At 40.5% G+C, this 20,730-nt stretch overlaps 1 protein-coding gene and 1 long non-coding RNA gene across 5 annotated transcripts; one reads left to right on the top strand and one right to left on the bottom strand.

Annotated features, from left to right (window-relative positions):
* Window positions 1–14,559: 14,559 nt before the first annotated feature.
* On the top strand, window positions 14,560–16,816 carry LOC147602914 (uncharacterized). Of its 4 annotated transcripts, none has more exons than XR_015265705.1 (2): window positions 14,560–14,700; window positions 16,163–16,816. It is a non-coding gene; the product is annotated as an uncharacterized LOC147602914 (long non-coding RNA). The 4 variants fall into 4 exon arrangements; XR_015265704.1 differs by lacking the exon at window positions 16,163–16,816 and adding an exon at window positions 15,845–15,983; XR_015265703.1 differs by lacking the exon at window positions 16,163–16,816 and adding an exon at window positions 15,827–15,983.
* An 859-nt stretch (window positions 16,817–17,675) lies between these two features.
* Window positions 17,676–20,184, bottom strand: LOC147602913 (uncharacterized). The gene is made up of 4 exons (XM_086797410.1): window positions 18,725–20,184; window positions 18,522–18,594; window positions 18,287–18,403; window positions 17,676–18,179 (listed from the first exon to the last, which is right to left on the bottom strand). Exons 1-4 carry the CDS (start codon window positions 20,182–20,184, stop codon window positions 17,721–17,723), a joined length of 2,109 nt encoding a protein of 702 aa, XP_086653536.1. The 3' UTR covers window positions 17,676–17,720.
* Window positions 20,185–20,730: the final 546 nt, after the last annotated feature.

Raw genomic sequence — 20,730 nt, 5'->3', positions numbered from 1 at the left:
AGCTTCTAGCTCCTTATGCCAGGCACACGTTGATATAGAAGTTTCTTCATGCTCTACACCTACTCTTGTCGACACCCAACAAGAGACCAATGAGTCTATGTCTCCCTTTGTAAAAGTATCATTGGAAACCATTTCCTCCATTCGTCAATGGGAGCGTACACTACCATCTCTGCAATTTGATGTGGCCACAAGGGTCATAAAAAGCTATCTGCCCACATCACCACCTATGACCCGCTGGACAAATTGGTTCCAAGAGGCTGCAACATCATTGCAAAAAATATGATCTACCCAAGGAAAGGGAGAGCATGTACTCACGCTCGACATTCTAATGCTCCCTCCCTAACCTTCTCCCCTGACCATGTAATTGCCAAATTCAAGGGGATGTATATATATATAGCTTCATACATAAAAAAGAAAAGAAAAGAAAAATAAAAAATAGTAAAAAGAGCAAGAGCACATTAAGAGCAGAAATATCCGTATACAATCAGGAACTAGATTGACCTGTCATAAACCTACTGATGCTATATCTGTGTTTGCAGATATGGCAAACACAAGAGCATCACACACTTCATCCACCTTTGGTGAGAGGTATCATCTGTACCTTTCTCAAATATTTCACATCTGCTATCCTGTAATTAAAACTGAATTGGATCATATAGATGTACTAGCCAGAGAGGAAAATGTTGAGGAATTAGAATGGATAATACGCCTATTGACCATGACTGACCCCTACTCCGTAGAGGACATATCCCCGATAGCCCAAAACTTTCATTTTCCACAAGATGACTATCCTCACATGGTTACATTCTTGATGGATGGGAAAACGAAAAAAATATATCTGACGACGACGATGAATGGACGGAAGAAACTCATGGCACTACCGAGGCTGACTTTATTTATTTGGATGATGCGGATAGAGGCTTAGCCTTAGGGCTAGAGCCAGGACTCTACAACATCCTCTTACCATATCCTCAGTAGTAGTGTGGTGACTGGTAGGTAGGTTAGTGTTTTCAAGTTTTTTCTAGTTTGGAGTCCTTAAACGAGTCTTTAATTTTTCACACTGATGTGCCTCTCGAGGTATAGTGCTTGTTAGTTGGTTGTACAGGTTAAAAAGTTTGAGGTGGGTTCGCTTTCAAGTCTTGACATAGCCACTCATACATAAATATCTCATTCAATTGCGACATTTCTCTCATCGAATCAAGGAGATCTCCAAAATACAGGTGTAATTCTTCCATGCCCACTCTCTTTCGTTTTTACTATTCAATTAATTGCATAAACTGAAGGCATGACCACATGGAACTTGTCAAAGTACTACTTAGTTTTTGAAGTTGCCTGACATGCTAGTGTAAATCATTAATGAGCTTAACCTTATTGGATATATTCTTGAGAATGCATGAAGTCTTTAGTTAACCTGAGAATATGGTTGTCTTAAGTCTAGGGTTATAACCATCTTAATGTTTGAACAACCTGGCTGTGTGTGTGTTAACCTCTAGGACATAGCTTTTACCCCTTTGTCGAAAGGATATAAGAACACATTATAGTTCAGGAGCGAAGATCAAAATAAATAACTTTTTTTTTAAAAGCCTACAATGAATGGCAATGCAAGTCTATTATGTGCTCTAATGCTGGCCTATTGCCTTATTGCCACTTGGTAGGCGAGGAGTATTCTACTCCAGACTGATGCCCTGGGTTGGTAGGGGGTAAGGTGAACTAATAGATTCCTGGAGAATGCCTTGTGTTAAACATGGTACCAGGATCGATGTTAGTTTTGCCTTAGGGAGGTCGCCATTGTGTGTAAAAATGTCACGTACATAAAGAAATAAAGGCAAAAGGCTCCTGTAACTCTAATGTTTCTTATGTCCCTAGGCTCGTGGTATTAACTTGTTCCTAGAGTAGACACATTATGATCATCTGTTTATTTATTAAGCTGGGTAATTTTCCTTGACTTAGGCCAGTTATAGACCTTGATTAACCTTCGACACCTTACTAACTCTTGATTTACTTTCAATATTTTTAAACTCCTGTTAATTTGCTACGCTAGCTCATTCATGTGACCCCTTAAACTAAGTTCTCATGGCAACATCCATTGTGGTCTAGCATACATGAATTTATTACACTTTATATCTTTTGAATTCCAGCATACTTTCACTCTACTTCCCTGTTTTGCAGACGGTCTACCACAACAAACCCTATCGAGCTTACCATACTATAGATTCCGAGGATGGAATCTACATCAGGAAAGGGGGCATGTTAACCTATGAGACGGACATTGAGACGTACTATGTTTTACGTCATGTAATTAATTTAAGTATTCTGAGTCATGGGCCGGGCTTGTCGGCACCATATGTAAAGGATAAATGGATTGGGTGATCGCCGATGAGAGGCGCACCTTGAATATCAGTAGGATAAGGGTTAGGATCGGTCGGCCATGTATGGGCGCCCATGTGTGAACGGTTAAGTCACCTATAAGAGTGTAACCCTAAAACTCTCATTCTCATTGTGTTGAATACAGTGTGCTCTTGCCTTATCTTCTCGTTCCCCTTCTCCTGCGTATGTGAGAGAGAGAGAGAGAGAGAGAGAGAGAGAGAGAGAGAGAGTGATCGCGCACTGTGTGGCGGCGAGGCGGTAGAGCGGCGACGGCGGCTCCTTCTTCACTTGCGACGCGAGAATCCTTCACGGTGGCGGTTTGAGCGGTGAGTGACACGCCTTTGCTTTCTGTTTGAGCTTACTAGGTTTCTGGTTGTATGCTTGCAGCCATTCGTGGCTTGCATACGGTGTTCGACAAGTCCAGCTCCGACTCATGCGGTAAAAGCGCACACTCATAGTGTTTACACATCTGTTCAATGCACCATGATGGGCATGGATGCAAGGATTAAGGAGCTCACAAAATCACAAAGTGACAGGAGAGAGAGTGTTAAAATCTACAGGATGTGATGCATGTTATGGAAAATGCAGTGCAGGTTGTCAAGGTAGACAATACAAAACTGCATGGTAAAACACAGGCTTTGGAGAAGGAGAACAAAAAGATGATAGCAATTCTTGCAAAATTCTTTGTTGCTGGACCCTCAACGAAAACCAAAGAAGCACGTGAGCATTTCTCAAACCACTTCATAAGTTGACCAAGTGGAGTGGGCAATATAATCGGTAGGTCTATGCACAACGTGCAAACATGAAGAATATATTTTCCAACCCGAGTGAAGAGGTAAGTGAAGGTATGGTGAAGTTTGCATTGGAAAAGCCCAAGTTCAAAACCATTGGTGATGATGCTACAAGAGTATGCTTGAAGGAGGTAAACAATACCTTCACAGCTACAAATTCTCAAGGCATATGTGACGAGTATGTGACAAGGTAGGGATTAGCTCTGAATTTGCTATGATTTATAAGCAATTGGATGTAGGATTCAACGTTGTTCTTAACAAAAGATGGGTGGTGACCATCCCTAAACCATTCCATGTGAAGCAAGTATAGAAAGATCTTATGCAAAATTCTTGGGCACAATTTGGTGAGCCAATGCATTTGGGACATAGTTTTGCAAAGTGGCCACCCAACTTCTTTGCTTTGGAGATAGATTTGGTTGTGATAAAAAATATTTGAGTACTCTATGAGATAATGGTGCCACTTCTTGATTGCATGCAAGATGGCAATCATCTCTTGATCATACACATGCAACTCCATATCCTTGTCATCCAATTTGCGCATGTAATTTGCGGCTCCCAAATGCAATAACCCCATGATCTTGATACAATACCACACCAATGCCTCTTTCACATACATCTTCCCTTATGGTGGTGGATGGATCTAAAAAATCGAGACAAACCAAATTAGGGGCTGATGTAAGAATTCTCTTAAGCTCTTATTTGAAATTCATCCCAAAATAATGCTTCCTTCTTGAGCTTATCTATCAAAGGTACGGCTATGTGCACATACCTCTCAATGAACCTCCTATAAAATGAATCATGTCTCAAGAAACTTCTCAATTGAGTTATATTGGTTAAAATATGCCACTTTTGCACACACTCCACCTTAGGATCCACTTTTATGCCATCTTTTTCAACAATATGACCAATATACTCCGCTTCACTAGCCACCATGAATGTATATTTGCTTTCCTTGGCATACAATTGGTTGGCACACAAAGCATCCAAAACCACGTGCACATGCTCCAAGTGCTCTTCCTCACCCTTATTATACAACTAAAATGTCATCAAAAGAAGACCAACACATACTTGTAGAAAGAGGGTTGAAGCACTTTGTTCATCAAGGCTTGAAAAGTGGAGGGCACATTGCATATGAATGGCATAACCATATAGTGATAAAGACCCCTCTCGGTCCTAAATTCCATATCATACTCATCACCACTCTTCATCATTATTTGGTTGTATTCGGACCTCAAGTTAATCTTTATGAAGAAACACGCATCCTTCAACTCATCCAAAAGATCATCTATGCAAGGTATGGGGATATCTATTCTTAATACAATTCTTATTCACATCACGGTAATCCACACACATCCGAAAGATACCATCCTTACGTCTTTTCAAGGAGAACTGGAGATGCAAAAGGATAAACATAAATTCTTATACTTGTTTCACTGCCTCATCTATCTCCACTTTGGATAATCTATATGGTAGCTTATTGACGCGCCTAGAATTAGGCTCAATATCTATCCCATGATCAATTTCCCTTTTTGGTGGCAAACATTAGGGCATGCTAAATACATCCTTACACTCATCCAACAAATTTTGCATGCCCTAGTGCATTTCCCTCTTATCAAAATCATTTCTTCCATCCTTGCAAAGCTATAACACATATCATAAACCATGTTCTTGAGCTCTGTCTTAAGTTAAGTGGCCAAAGTAAGCTTTGATGCATTCACTCCAACCAATGTGATACCTTGTTCATAATGCATGAACCACAAAAAAATTTGCTTTGAATTCATAGTGAAGGATCCAAGACTCGAAAGCCAAATCACATCTAAGAACCGTGTTCATGGTCCCCATAGCAAGAACTCATCAAGAATAAGCAAATCAGCTTTGCATGTGTGTTCTTTTGAAAGCTCTAAACACACCTCTTGACACATCATTAGTTCATCACTCGAACTTCATGAAAAGTTATCAAAGGTATGGGCTATAATTTAAGATTTCCCAATGACTGCATTCACAAAGCTATGCGTACTTCTGATATCCCCACCAAAGCATGATCCACTCTACCATTGAGTGGATCAAGGTGTTTGCACCCTTACATCTTGCATAAGAGTCATGAGATACCATTGAGTGCAAACACCATTGAGTCTCAAGGTGTTTACATCTTGCATAAGAGTCATGAGATAAAGTGCATATAGTTGGCTTCATGCTTACTTTATCAAAAGTACACATAGGCATTCCATTATCATAATCTTGTATATTCTCTTGCAAAGTACCTCCGGGGTCAAAAGGAAACTTCCCGTCTAGTACATGATCATCATCCCTTTCCATGAACTCATTGTAATCACCAAAGGTCTCATTGTCTTCTTCATGTTCATCTTATGACTTTGTATATAAGCCCATATTGATAGTGATATTTCTAAACTTGCATGTCTAATAATGTTCCTCATGCCACTCCTCCCCACATAGAAAAAGACCCTTGCTTCTTAACTCATTGATTCGATCTTCCTTCATGAACTTGCTTTTGTCGACACCTCCATTGGTTGGCTTTCCATCCCCACTTAAAGCTTTAGAAGGATTTGACCCAAAATTGAAATTTTGTTTTGAACCACCACCATAGATGGTAGAATACCTAAGAATGGTGAGAGTTGATGGAGAATCCTTTACAAACTTTCCAAAAGTTGAGGCATTCAAATCAGCCCTATCTCCACTCTTTGTTTGCCATCTATATGCATATTTGTCTTCATAGATTTTGGTGTGCATAATTGTTTCTTGGGGAGAAGAAGGCCTTTTTGATCTTACATCCACACCAATGTTTGGTTTGATACCCTTGATGTATTCATCTTGAATTTCTTGCTAAATCCATCCACATGGAGAATGAGTAATCCCTGATCTTGCCGAAACCTTATTCCAAGTCATCCCAATCACCAATCAACTTGTCATTTCTCAACTTGGAAGTGAACTAATTTTATATTGCACCCTTAAAATCACCCCATGTGGTAATTTCATAAACATTTTCATGCAAATGTTTCCACCAAGTGTGTGCATATCCCTTGCCAACCCATTTTTTATACTCTTCATTGCTTAATCAAACGACTTTGTCTTTTATGCCCTTGAACTCATCTTAATTTTCCTTGGCATTACCCATGCGTAGCCTCATGGGTGGGTCATCATGATTCCATGAACTATCAACATATCTAAAAGTCAAAAGTTACATGCTTCCCTTTAGCATCACCTCGTGATGTAGACGGAATGTTTGGAGGAAAACTCCCAAAAGAAAATGAACTAGGTGGCAAGTTTTCCTTACATGCACATTGCCACTCGAATGTTTGTGTTGACTCATGAAGTCTTCGAGTTGTCAACAAGAGGGACTCAAGTATTTTCCATGGTCAACCACATTTTCATCTCCTTGCATAGGCCTTTCCTCCAATGAAACTTGTTTCTTGTGCTTTGAAAGCTTCTAGCAAAGATGTGTGGTTCCGATTCATGCTCTTGACCAAAATAGCTTGGTTCTTATTCATGCTTTCCACCAAATTAGCTTGACCTTTGTTGACAGTTTCAAGTAGTGAGTGCGATATTTCCACCAAATTTTGCATCTCATTGTGCACTGACATTCAAACCCGAATTTATAGATGGCTCCACATGAGTATGCATCAACCCTTCACCATCATCAGTAAATCTCCTCTGGCATAGGTACATTTTCATCATTTTCCACATCATCCATTCCCTCAAGCATTGCCTCTTTTCCTGTGTCAGGTATTCCTTTTGGAATTTTGGCAATCAATAATAGAATTAAGTGATCTTCATCTCTTTAGAAAGGTATTAGGGTGTACAAACCAGGCGTAAAGCCATCTTTGAATCGGACAAGTCTATACTATATTTTGTTTTGTCTTTTCTATCAAAAAATGAACTTTTGATGTTTGACTGCCAAGATGGAATCCAAATGTTGTTCTTTATCTTGTCGTGTCTGTAATGATGCAAGGAACACATGTGCCACCCTGGATCTAACTTTTCATAAGTGTTATATCACTCTATTTTGGGTTCTGTGTTACACATCCACTTTTTGTGACTCTATTCGAACGGGCTACGTTTTGTGCATTCTTTACACCATCTCGTAGGCCCCGACAATGAGTAGCTTAAGGATCTCCAAAAATAGATTGAGAAAAGTCAATGCGGTCTTGACTATAGTTGACTTTCAAAAAAGTCAACTATACCACTAAGGTTTGGCCAAGTTGTCGACCTCTAATTTGAATGCTTGAGGGGTTGACGGGTAGCCCTAACTGTGAGGAACAAGATTCTGAGCTTGGTTTCAAATCAAGAATTAGGATTTTTTTAACTAAATTAGGGTTCACTTTAAAAAATAGTCAAAGATTTACTTAGTAAAAATTTTCCATGACCACCCAAACCACAAAATCTCATCCCCAATGCATTTGAATTATCAGTGCACCACTTCTTGTCCAATACAACTGAAATTTGACCTCAATTTGTAAACATTTGCCATGACCTTAAGGAATTTGCAACACAATCTCAATCTAGAACTAGCTCAAGAACTGCATCCCTTTCGCAATCCATTACATCATTGACCATACCACAAGAAATAAGCAACAAAAAATTAACCCAAAAGTGTCACCACATTTCCATTTGCATGACCTTTGTTGTCTTGCCCCATTGGTTGTGTTTATGTCAAAGAAGACTGGTGTCGGAGAAGAGCTTTTCTTTTATCTCCTAGCCAAGACTTCCTACCCTCTTATTTGGTTTGTATCCAAGGCAAAAATTGGGGCCTATTCTTCAATTCGAGTACCTAATCCCCTTTCATACAAAAAACTCATGGCTTGAAAGGTTCAAGCCATGCTCCCCTTTGGCCTCTTCACCAATGCCATAAAGGTACCCTCTCCACAATCTAGATTCTATGAGCTTTAGATAACCAAATGTAGATTGCTTAGAGAAAGCAAAATAACTTATAATATGGGGTATTTATACAACATGCTATTATGAGTTATTTTGCTTAGAGAGAGCAAAATAACTTATAATATGGGGTATTTATACAGCATGCTATTACAAAATTTTCATACAATGCTTGCTAGTTCAAGCTTCTCCAGTGCCAATCAACCAACCCAATGCATCCAGCTCAAACTCCTATTAGTGTTAGGTATTCACAAGCATCAATTTGAATCCAATGCAATCAAACCTATTCACATTTCCACCAATTCATTATCAAGGCCTTCATTGACAATCTTGGCATTCCCCATGTCTTAAGTGAGTTTTCATTCCCAATAGCCCAAATTGCATACATGACGTTGCCAAGGTGGTCACTTCTCATGGAAAATTCATGGAATGGGAGGAATATGATCAAAACGAGAAAGGTTTATTATATTCATGATGCATGGTGATTCAACTTGGCCAAGATTAGTACATTGATCATGGACAAAATCTAAAGCATGCATGAATGATGAAAACTTGCAAGAAACCTTAGATTTTCATCAATGCAATCAAGAAAGCACATATGGCAATGATGAAGATTCTTGCAAAAATTTGGTCCAAATTTTTAAAATCTCTCCGATAGCCATCAAATCTTGGCAAAACCAAGCAAAAATTGACATAATCCAAGGTTTTTCCATAACTCTCTTGAGAAAGGAAAATTTTTATAGCAATATGTGAGAAAATTCAAGAAAACAAGAAAATGGATTAAGATCAATCTTTGATACCAATGAAAGGAAGGGAGGGAGAGGAGACTCGTTTACATGTAGTCTAGAGACATGTAGACATCGGTTACATAGAGTCTAAGACATGGGAGAATGTATCCATGAAAGCTTGCTAAGAAAGACATGATTAGAATTGATCAAAAGTTATTATGAGTTGTCTACAATTAGGTCTTATAATTGATCAAAAGTTATTATGAGTTGTCTACAATTAGGTCTTATAATTGTCTTACATACCTATGCCCCCTGTTTACACTCACTTATGCTTGGCCTCCACATAAGACCATGCCCATAACCTCTTTATTGGCCCATTTCACCTTACAGTCCTTTTTCCATGATCCCATTTGGCCAATTGATGGTTTAGCCTTAGCACTTTCTTATAATATTGTTATTCAATTTTGACTTCCCTCTTATCACATAATAGGACCAATTTCCTCTCCAATTTCTTGCAATTTTGCTTCACCATAATAAGATGCTGATGTTTCAATTTTAGCAATACCATAGTTTTTGAACTGTTTATCTTTTGGAAAGGTAGAAGGTGCCAATGCTTTCAAGCATCCTATGAGATCCTTATCTAGAAACTTTTCAAACAAAATATTTATCAGGAGATACTAAAAAAATAAATTTTTGACACCTCAGAGTGGGAATTCCCCCTCATGAAGGAAGCACCTATTTCATGTGTGGTGGAGTTTTAAACTCTCAAATAATGAGATATTTCATCTCTCCTCTCTCCTCATTCAAGTCTAGTTCCAAAAAGTAAGCTAAATTGACCCAAAAATGCTGAATAGTGTTTTATGCAGTGCTACTCTACTCCTCCCCATAGCCAAAAACATTGAATTCTTTGATAATTCACTTGTTTTTGACTATTTCCTCTACAAAGAATTGGTGGCCACTCTTGATCCAAGCAAGAGTAGAACCCTCAATCCCTCAAGCCAAAGGAAAGCTCACAAAACTCCGTGTAAGTTAGAAATTCTACTTTTTTATAATTCTTTTACAAACTCTTTCTGAAATTCAATAGCTTTATCCATGTCTCCCATCAAGCTTTCTTTCAATAAAAAGAGGCCTATACCTATTGCCATGAAGGGAGGACAAAGGGTAGTGAGCTGGCCCTCAGGAGGCCCATGGTTAGGAATAATGTGATAACCTATGTCATCACATGTAGAAGAATTTGCATCGACTTCTAGATTCTCAATGAATTTCACATGAATTAGGCATATTTCTGTTTCTATAAGCCCAACAATTGTTAGGCAACAAAATTGCTTTAAAATTTTTTGTTGAGTATAGCTAATCTCTCAAGGATATTGGCCCCACAAAATGAATGCAGTATATAAACTCAAAGTTGCTTACTCTTCCATACAAATGTGCATTCTTAAATTTCAAAAACACTAGCAGAGGGTCGTAAGATTCACATAGTTTATGAATAGTAGTAGATCTACTTAGCCATCTCACTTTGTGGATGGCAACTCATGTGTAAGTCCTCACAACCAAACTCCAACTCTAGGTTCTTTAATGAAGCGCTTTTCAAGGCACTTCACTATCTTATCAATTTGTTGTACACATGATGTTGATCTGTTTACTACATTAGCCAAGCAAAGACTTATCGTATGAGCAATGCAATGAATTGATATCACGTATGGACTAGCTCATTTCGTATGGCCAACTAGCCCATTCACTAGCACCATCATTACCCAAAAAAACTATGTTTCTAACAATAAGGTTAATTTTGTGACAAGAAAGAGTAGCTTAATCAACTGTCTCCTTTAATTTGTTCTTCTCATCCTCTATTGATACCCTTTTGACCCCAAACATGTATTGTGCATCTACATGTCCTCTTGTTTTTGCATGTTGTGTATGAGCATTATGTTGCATATCGATAAAGCTTGATTTTCCAAATTCGCTTTTCGAATGGATGTCATTTTTACAATATTTGCAAATATGACATCTGTAAGAGCATTAGGTTGATAGAGCATGATTTTCTAAATTCGCTTTTCAAATGGATGTAATATTTTCTAAATTTGCTTTTCAAATGGATGTAATATTTTCAAAAAATTGTTAGTGATAGAATTATCAAAATACACCCACTCAAATGTGGTTGTTCAAGCCTCATTTATTAGCTTACCTAGATTGCTCTATCTCTAGATCCTTATCTAATCAAGGTGCATCCACATCTATCTCAATCGATATTGTCTCTTCCTCAGCTTCATGTAAGAGTCTATCTCTAGACAACTACCTTTTATTGGAGTGCTTAGAGAGTGGATTTTGCTAGATAAAGCAAGGCAAGTTGAACAACGTCCTTTGTCGAGGAGCCATTTCTATAGCCAATTTAAAAAACTAATCGAGGTCTTGTCTCTTCTTCTCTCTGTCTCTGTCTCTGTCTCTGTCTCTCTCTCTGTGTCTCTGTCTCTTGTCTCTTCTTCTGTCTCTGTCTCTTGTCTCTTGTCTCTTCTTCTGTCTCTGTCTCTTGTCTCTTCTTCTGTCTCTTGTCTCTTCTTTTGTCTGTGTCTGTGTCTCTTGTCTCTTCTTCTGTCTCTGTCTCTGTCTCAAACTAATCGAGGTCTTGTCTCTTCTTCTCTCTCTGTCTCTCTCTCTCTCTGTCTCTCTCTGTCTCTCTCTCTCTAAAATCGAGGTATTCTGTCTCTCTCTTTCTCTGTATTTATAAAGTATAATTTACCTTTCTCAATGTTCTTAAAACATTAACTTTTCTTCCATTTTTCTAGAATTATTAAACACACAATAGACTTATATAACATGTTAGAAACTGAGTGAGATATCCATGCACATACATTGACAAAATGGTACATTATTTGCAATTTAAACATCATGAACACAACCAAAGTATTAAGAGCATACATTAAGCCTTAGAGAAGATGTCATACAAAAAGAGATAGTTGACAAGAGCTCCTTTCTTCTTGTAAAACCATTATGTGCATTGCATAGAAGGCAATCTATAACATGTGCATTAAGTCTTGACCCATTTCACTCATTAAACATGCTTTACCTTCTGAGCTAAAGACTTAAGGTTAGAATGAAAATTGAGCCTTAAGAAATAAAAATAACATTGAAATTTGTATTAGCATTGAATATGCTTCAACTTATCAACATAAGACAATAACTTTGGATATTAGACCCTAAGAAAATCAATATGAACCTGCTTAGCTTTTATTAGTTGAAGCCTTAAGGATCAAGCTAAATTTCTAGCCTTAAAAATCAAGATAGCATTAAAACTATCATATTTCATTGCCCACAATTCTTGAAACTAGGGCATGAAACTATTCGGCATGTGTACTTAGACCAGAAAAATAAAAATAACCTGCTATGTATGCATCCCTACTAACCATTCAATTGCATGTCATACTCATAAGTTACATGCATAGCCAAAGTAAGATATAGTAGAAAACCATATAAAGTGAGCTCGATGGTTTTTTAAGCCTTGGCCCATGTAGGGTTGATAGAAAAGCTGCAAAGGGATGCATTATGATTTAACCATACATGTTACAAATACCTAAAGCATGGTCTTACATTGTTGAGCCTAAAGTAGAGCTACAGAGGGCTATTAAAGCCTGTGAATTTAGAGACTCGAGAATCTACATACTAGGGGTAGCCAACCAACAAGGGAAGAGTCTAAATCCGTGGCTAAATGCACTAGTCATCAGAGCCAAGACATACAACTTTCAAGTCTCAGGACTCTACATACCAGGGTGGTCGAAGACTAGCGAGGGAAGAGTCTAAATCTGGGGCTGGTTACATTGTCCAGAGCTAAGGCATACAACTTTCAAGGCTCAAAATCCAGGCCGCCAATAAATGTGTAGAAGATGCTTCAAGGCTCATGGTACTGAGTCAACAGAGGACCCCAGGGAATGGCCAAGGGGAAAACGGGGTTGGCCACTAGCCTCTACATTGCAAAAGGGGCTAGTTGAGAAGCTTGCAGGGGCGATGGTCGTTGGGGGTGGTCCACTATAGGTGCTTAGGGTGATGGCTCAATGCGATGGTTCTAGATGCAAGGGAGACACGAAGAAGAGAGGTTCTAGGCCCTAGGAGTGATGGGTCAGTGTGATGGTGGGGCTAGCCCACTGTAGGTGCTTAAGGTGATGGCTCAGTGTGATGGTTCTAGAGATGTAAGAGAGACATGAAGAAGAGAGGGCCCAGGGCCCAGGGGTGAGGACTCAAGACTGGGGTGGGCGGGGGGAATGGGAAAGGGTCTCGAACTAGGGAAGGTTCAAGGGATGCCTAGGGCCCTAGCCTCTCCAGGCTCCACAGCTAGCCAACGGCCATAGCTTGAAGCTTGAGAAATGCAAGCGACACTGGGGAGTTCAAAAGTTAACTGTTACACAAGAAGAAGACACATCATAGGTTTAAGGAGGGAAAGAAAGGCACGTTTCAACTTCAAGCACTTAAGCGTGTGGAGATAGTGGAGTGCCAAAGGGTCTTTACTGATGTTAAATTCATAGCATATACCATCATGATTATCATTTAGAATCTAGATGACTATCATGAATTAACTGACATTAATTCATAGTATGCTATGAATTTAACTGATGTTAATTCATAGTATGCTATGAATTTAACTGACATTAAATTCATAGCATGCCATAATATTCATAGCATACCATCATGATAATTATATAGAATCTTGATGACTATCATGAATGATCTATGTAGTATGTACTATGCAATGTGCATAATGCATGTATGACTTGCTCATTGCCCCCACTGCCATGATCCACCATCCATATGGTCCTATGGGCTTGTCGCGTATGAGGTATGACATGTGCCATGGAGTCGTTGGAACTTGGACCATGATCCAATTATGCATTTATGGTTTGCAGACTGCCCACTGCCATCACTGATATGGTAGGGAGTAGTTAGACAATGATACATCATATAGATTCCAAATTCCAATAATCCATACATGATATGATGATAGTATCTAGCATATATATACTATATACTTGGAGCCTTGGACCTTGGTAACTTGTGTATACTACAAAGTACATAGTTTATATAATATATACTATATATTTATAATTTAATAGAGGCACATTAGAAAGTGAACCCTTAAATTAAAGACAATCTCTATACTCAACCTATAATCTAAGGTCTGATTTGATCTCTCTCTTTTCTTTTCTTCTCGATATATTATCTTAAGAAAGAGTTTCACAAAAGTGTCACGTGGTAAGAATTTGGAGGTTCGAGAAAAGGAAGAAGAGGTTTGGGTAGCATTTAGCCTCAAAAGGCTTGAGAAACACGGGTTGCCAACTAGTTTGTTTAATAAGATAGTAGACTCTTTAAAATAAACATATATCAAACATCCCATTGACCCCGTCTTTGATCATCTGCTACATTTTTCCTTTGAAACCGCTGCAACCATGGAGATGATGCTCGATCTTGATGTAGAAAGACCGCGGGACGATGAAATCGTGAACCCTTGAATTAAAGACAATCTTTATACTCAACCTATAATCTAAGGTCTGATTTGATCTCTCTCTTTTTTTTTCTTCCCGATATATTATTTTAAAAAAGAGTTTCATAAAAGTGTCACGTGGTAAGAATTTGGAGGTTCGAGAAAAGGAAGAAGAGGTTTGGGTAGCATTTGATTTTGAAAACCTCCAAAGGCTTGAGAAACACGGGTTGCCAACTAGTTTGTTTAATAGATAGTAGACTCTTTAAAATAAACATATATCAAACATCCCATTGACCCCGTCTTTGATCATCTGCTACATTTTTCCTCTGAAACCGCTGCAACCATGGAGATGATGCTCGATCTTGATGCAGAAAGACCGCGGGACGATGAAATCATGGCCCAACACTATGCCATTCGCGCTGAGGAGGCCGAAAAGATACCATTTGTTGGCAACAAGGTAGTCCTAATTCGCCTTCTTTGTCGATTTTTCTTCAGATGGTTAGGGCTAGGGCTACGGTTCGGGCTAAGTTCAGGGCTAGAGTTCGAGTTAGAGATAGGTTGACGGCTAGGGCTGATTTTGCTTTAGTTTCATTACTTTTCTTGGGACAGGGTTAAAGTTAGAATTGGATCAGGGCTAGGGTTGAAGCGTAGACAGATTTTGGTTGCTTTTGGCGATGTTTGTACTTCACTGCCAGATCCGTCTCATTTTCTGGGGGCTTCGTTAATAAAGGCTGAAAGAAGAGCAGAATTCAGATTTATGTATAAGAAAATGATGAACAAGAAGGTGTTAGCACAGGCCAGCGAATCTCAAGGGCCCATCTTAGCTATACACCTTCTGCTGAAACGAGGGAAAATGCGGCTGAAACCCATGCTTTGTGTGCTATGCTCCCCATGAGGCCTTTATTTTCTGAAAATGACCACAGCTGCCCCCGCATGAAGGTGATTGAAAAGTTTTTAGAAACTTTACAGAAAGGTCTTGATGTGATGTGTATCTAACACCACCACAATCAAATGGGAGAAGAAGATCCAGGCAAATGTGAAGGCATACTATGCAAGAGCCCCAACAGTTTGCGAAGGATAAGCAGTGAAAGTTGAAGCAAAGGGAGCAGTGGATAGTGTAAGCTACTGTAGGAAATGAGTTGGTCTAGAAATTGTGGGAAACATAAACTTGCACAAGAGGTAGGCTCGTGAAAGTGAGCTAAAGAGTGAAAGGGAAGACACAGATTTACCAGGTTAATGTTTTTACACGTGTGTAATGGGGGGAGAGTGCTTTATTGCTAATTGTTCAGAACGTAGGCCCACCTGTGTTTGTCTGCATTATTAGTTCGTGTTATTTGTTGTAATTTCCTCCACATTAGCATCTGTAGGTGGGCAACCTATTGTGGCGTGTTCTGGGCGGATTGTCTCACATGAAGAGCCTTTTTTTGTCCCTCTGTAGATGAGGGCTCACAACATGGGCTGATTCCTTTGCTAAACCCTAACATTAGTAGCCCTTGTATGACACATGTATCAGAGTGTGAAAGGTGATGCATGTGGGACTCCCTCTTGCTTATCTTGGACAAGTTTTTGAACTGTTCCTGTAGTCATTTATTTTTTTCCAGATGCCTTTTCGTATACTGCCTATCATGTTATTGGGCATCATCTGCATTGTGTGGAAAATGGTGGATGGGTCGGGTGGTGTTGTCGTTGAGAGCACTTCAATGAACTCAATACCGCATCTGGCTGTTTGAGCCTCTTCAAGACGAGTTTGGGTTTGTTCCTTGTTAAAATAAAAGTGAGCACTGGTAAGGATATCTCCACAATTGTGTAACCAAGCAATCATCAAACTTTCCTCTCGGTTGGTTACTTTTAAGCATAACCTTGAACCCCGTTACTTTTGATTGAGCATAACCTTCATTTTGATTGGTTGAAACTTGAAGCAAATGTTCTTTTGGAGAGCACTGAATCCCGATGATGAAACAAAGGGTTTGAACGTGACATGAGAAATCTCACTTCAAACTTCAAAGGACCTACCACACATACGGAGATAAGTCTGTAGGGAGCAGCCAATCAAGAGCCGACAACAGCTGGTCCCACATTTACACCAAAAGAAAGTGGCTTGTATGTTTCTTCCCCAACCAAGTTGAACCAGCACAAGAAATTCAATACAGCTTAAAGGAGAGGTTTTCCTTTTTCGTGTGATGAGAGTGAAATGAACGAGCAAGCAAGGGCAGAAGTTTCAGAATGCTGTAGGTCATACCTCTCGATTTGGCGAGTCGCTTCTTAGAGTTACATTGTGAGCTGATTGACGATCCTTCACCTTCCTCTCAGTGTCAAGGTTTCTCTCGCTCTCTCTCTCTCTGTCTCTGCTTTTTATCTTTCATCTTGCGAGCTAGTATTAGCAGCTTTGGCCGTCTTGTTTATCCCTCTCTCTATGTTAACACTGTCGATTGCACTTTGTTGATGGTATGGCTGAATGTATGGCCAAGTTCATCATTGTTTAATGACCGTGTGGCCATTTCTAATGTTTTGTGCACCTCAACGGGTCACGGGTTACTTGTTTGAGTTTTGTTGGCTCCTTGTCAGAAAGTTGTCTACACGTGTGCATGGAGCATGCATGACAGACTACATGTATGTATGGATTGTGCTACTGCTGCATCCATATATCTGAATTGATTGCATATGGCAATAAGGTCATGCAATCAAAGTTTTTCACATGATTGTTTGGTAGCCCGTAGCATGGCAAGATCCATTGACCTACAAGCATGCTATATGCAAGATTTTTGCTTCCAATTTTTTATTAAGTTTTGTGCTGCAATTATGTTCTATGAGTGTCAAGTATTAACACTATTCAGTTTCCATGTGTGAGTTTTCAAATCCGTCTGACGGTAGTGAATAAATGTAGTACCAAAAGTCTATTCCCTTGCAATTAGAGAATACGTGTGGATAGAGTTCTACACAAAAGGTTCTCTAGGATTCAGTAACACTGGACCAGTGGTTAGCTTTTCCTTAAGCTTGTTGAAAACTTCCACTTCCTTTACTGTCCATCGGAATTTTACATCCTTCTTGGTTAGGTGATGTAAAGGTGAAGCAATTTTTGCAAAGAATCGGATCATAGTTTCCACGAGTTTCGGAAACGGGGGTGCGGAGCACGGCGGGAAACGGAGTTTCGGAGTTTCGGCCTTCGGGAAGAAACGGGGAAACGGAGTTTCGGTTTTAGGGTTTAATACATACATATATAATTAATAAAAACATTACAAAAGCTTGAAAAATACATCTTTGCTCAAGTTCAATGTCAAAGACTCAAATGATAGATCAAAATTCAGAAACGACAACTGTAGGCTCAAGGCTCAAGCCTCAAGCCTCAAAAGAGTCAATACAAAACAAGATCCATCATCCATCATCCATAATCCATATGTATAGACTAATATCCATGTGGCTGGCAAGCTGGCAGCAGCTGTTGGCATGACAAAATCCTAGAGCTAAGTGCTCCAAAAATCACTCATCAAGATCATCCATGGAGGAGTCATCCTCCGACTCATGAGAGTTAGGCTCAGATGAAGAAATGGTAGGATCGTGGTCCTCTGCCTCTGCTGAAGTGGAAGCGATGGATCCCCCCCTCTGCCTCTGAGAATGGGTGGTGCAGCGGGTGTTGTGGCTCGGCACTGTTAGCTCCTCATAAAGCAAGGTGTACATATCACGCTCATTCCGTGGGATCTCTGGGATGAACCTCTCCCTCCTGATGTCGATCTTATCCACATTCACCTGCGAAGGCTCCGGATGTCGGGCATTCCTCTCAAGGAGCTGGAGGTTGCAATGACAAAACACCAACCGCTCTAGCTGAGCGGTACTCAGCCTATTCCTCTTCTTTGTATGGAAGAGGGCCCAAGTGCTCCAATTCCTCTCACATGGACCCGAACTGCAATCCTGTGAGAGCACTCGAATGGCGATGCATTTCTGTTATTGAAATGCACATACAATTAGAAATTAGAACTAAGTGGAAACAAGAAAGATGTAAATTGTACAGTGTACTATGTAAACTGTAGTTAAGGGTAGTGAATTACCAGCGTGGGAGCACAATTTCCATACTTCTCCCACCATGAGACAGGCTGTAGCTGAGTCTCTCGAAGCTTTGCAGTCTCTCGACCATGTCTGGTTGCGAAAGGCCAAGAGATCATCCTCTATACATTTCAGCATGTGCACATTACCAGATGTCAAGTTCCTGATGTATGTCATGAAGCCTTCTTCTAGCTCCTCGTTCTCGTATTGCTCCTCATCTCGCCACAAAGGATGCAATACATGTGCTACTGCATGAATCGGCCTGTGAAACCAATCCCATCGCCGATTCCACACAGCCTTGATTTCATCAACCCTTTAGAGATCAAACCATAAGATAAAAAAGGACAAAAAACAAGAGTCAAGAGTCGAGACCAATGTAAAGACTCAAGAGTAAAATAAAGATAAGAAGTAAAGCAAGGGTAGCCATGACTGAGGAGACTTACTGCTCTGCTCTCAAGTAGTCTTGCTTGTTGAGAGCCTCCCCAATCTTGTCCATGTACTCGTATAAAAGGCCTAGAGTACTGCCCTCCATGTGTGTAATGCGTAACACTGTGTAGATGGGGTTGAGAGTTTTGATCAACCCCTCAACCTCTACCCACCACTCCTCTCTCATGACATCACGCACAAAAGCTCTTGCCTTGGGGCTCTCTCTCTCATCCCACTCTAGCCATTCATTTGAGTAGACAGTGCGTACCAACTCTCTGCGGACTCGCAGGAGTCTCTCAAGCACAATGAACATGTGTGCAAATCTGGTGGTTGCAGGCTGCAATAGCTCAAGAGTGCTGTAGGCCCGATACATGCTCAAGACTTTTGGCCTCTTCTTCACAAACTTCACCATGCTTCGTGCGGTGCGAAAGATGGCTTCAACCCATTGTATTTGACCTATGTCCTCAATCAATAAGTCGAGGCTATGTGATGCACAAGGGGTCCACACAATGGCTGGAAATTCATCCTCTAGCATAGAGCCCATAGACTTACAATTACTTCCATTATCTGTCACCACCTGCACAACATTCTCAGGTCCAACTTGCACTATAGCCTCCCTTATATGTGTCCAAATAAATGCACCTGTAACTGTGAGACCTGGGAGGGAGGCATCAATGGCTTTCAAAAACATAGTGCCTTTGCAGCATGACACCAAAACATTGTATATATTTCTCCTGCGTACATCTGACCACCCATCACACGATATAGTGCAGCCGTACTTTTTCCATGTTTCCTTCAAGGGCTGTAGCTGCACTTCTATGCATGATTTTTCCCGCTTTAGCTCTCGTGTCCGCAGAGCCTCAGATGTAGGGCCATCCCACTCGCATCCAATGCGGCTGATGGCCCTCATGGTCTTCCTCCATTGATTTGTCTTGGCCACATGAAAGGGAATGGCACACCGTATGAACATCCGGGTGAGCTCCCTAGTTGCCTCTGCAATTGCTTGCTTTTGAAATCCTGCTTGGATGCTAGCCCTTTGTACAGTATTTATTGGAGGGGTGTCTTGTGAATGTGATACATCACCTGGCAAAGGAGTCCTCCTTGCATGCACACCCGACACTGAGGTAGAGGAGAAATCTGATCCTGTGTCTCTGCCTCTGGCCCTCTTTGCTGCTGCTGCTTGACTTGAACCGGCTTCATGCTCTTGACCACCCATTGCTGTAGATACTTCCTCTTCGGGAATGGCCAAACGCTTTCGCCTCCACATTTCAAGGCTTTTCCGAACATCTAGAGGAACAGAGGGGCATGGCCCTACATCTTTGTTTGGAACATGAGCAAGATGGTTCTTCACACGGGTGACACTCCCCGTTTTGACCAACCCACAATATTTACATCTCCATTTCCTGGAGCCACCAGATCCTGCATAACCCCCCACTTGCTCCACATGCTGCCAAAAAGGATCCGGAGTCTGAGCCATGTTACTTAACTTACTTGTGCGGTTCGAGGTCGGGAGACTCGGAGAGATTCGAGAAGTGGAGGCTGTTTTTCTGGTCCTGCAGGCTGCAAGCAAGGTGCGACTCCTTCTTGCTTGGTAGAGCTTAGATGGCAAAGGTGGAGGCCCCAAGTAGAGAGGTAGAGGGCGTGGTAGAGGGCTGATGTGGAGGTAGAGGGGTAGAGGGCAAGGTAGATGGGTAGAGCAGTTCCAAACAGGCGGCGGAAACAAGCGCGCAAAATGCCGGCGAAAGAGAGCACGCGGGTTTCTAAACCCTGGAAAAATAACGCCTTGGAAACGCCGTTTTTGGAAACGGAAATGTTTCCGAAACGTGAAAGAAACGTTTCCACGTTTCGGTGGGCTAGAAACGGCGTTTCTGGAAACTATGAATCGAATAAACCTCCTGTAATATAAACAAAGTCCTAAGAAACTTCTCACATCATGAATAGTATGTAAATCCGGCCAATTCTTATCGCTTCAACTTTTGCTGGATCCATCCTGACGCCATCCTTAGACACTATGTGCCCAAGA

Source organism: Cibotium barometz, chromosome 65 (genome assembly GCF_041138505.1).
Source record: "Cibotium barometz isolate CiBa-2024 chromosome 65, ASM4113850v1, whole genome shotgun sequence".
In the NCBI taxonomy this organism is placed as follows: Eukaryota; Viridiplantae; Streptophyta; class Polypodiopsida; order Cyatheales; family Cibotiaceae; genus Cibotium; species Cibotium barometz.
Note: the sequence above shows the minus strand (reverse complement) of the source record. Positions and strands in the feature narration are given on the sequence as shown.

Excerpts from the sequence above, each read along its gene's own strand:
- LOC147602913 (XM_086797410.1), bottom strand. The coding sequence starts at position 20,184 with ATGGCTCAGACTCCGGATCCTTTTTGGCAGCATGTGGAGCAAGTGGGG. Across the intron at positions 18,404-18,521 it reads CGATTCATGCAGTAGCACAT|AGGATGATCTCTTGGCCTTT; the intron begins GTATTGCATCCT and ends TGAAATGTATAG. Across the intron at positions 18,180-18,286 it reads GAAATTGTGCTCCCACGCTG|AAATGCATCGCCATTCGAGT; the intron begins GTAATTCACTAC and ends TTTCAATAACAG.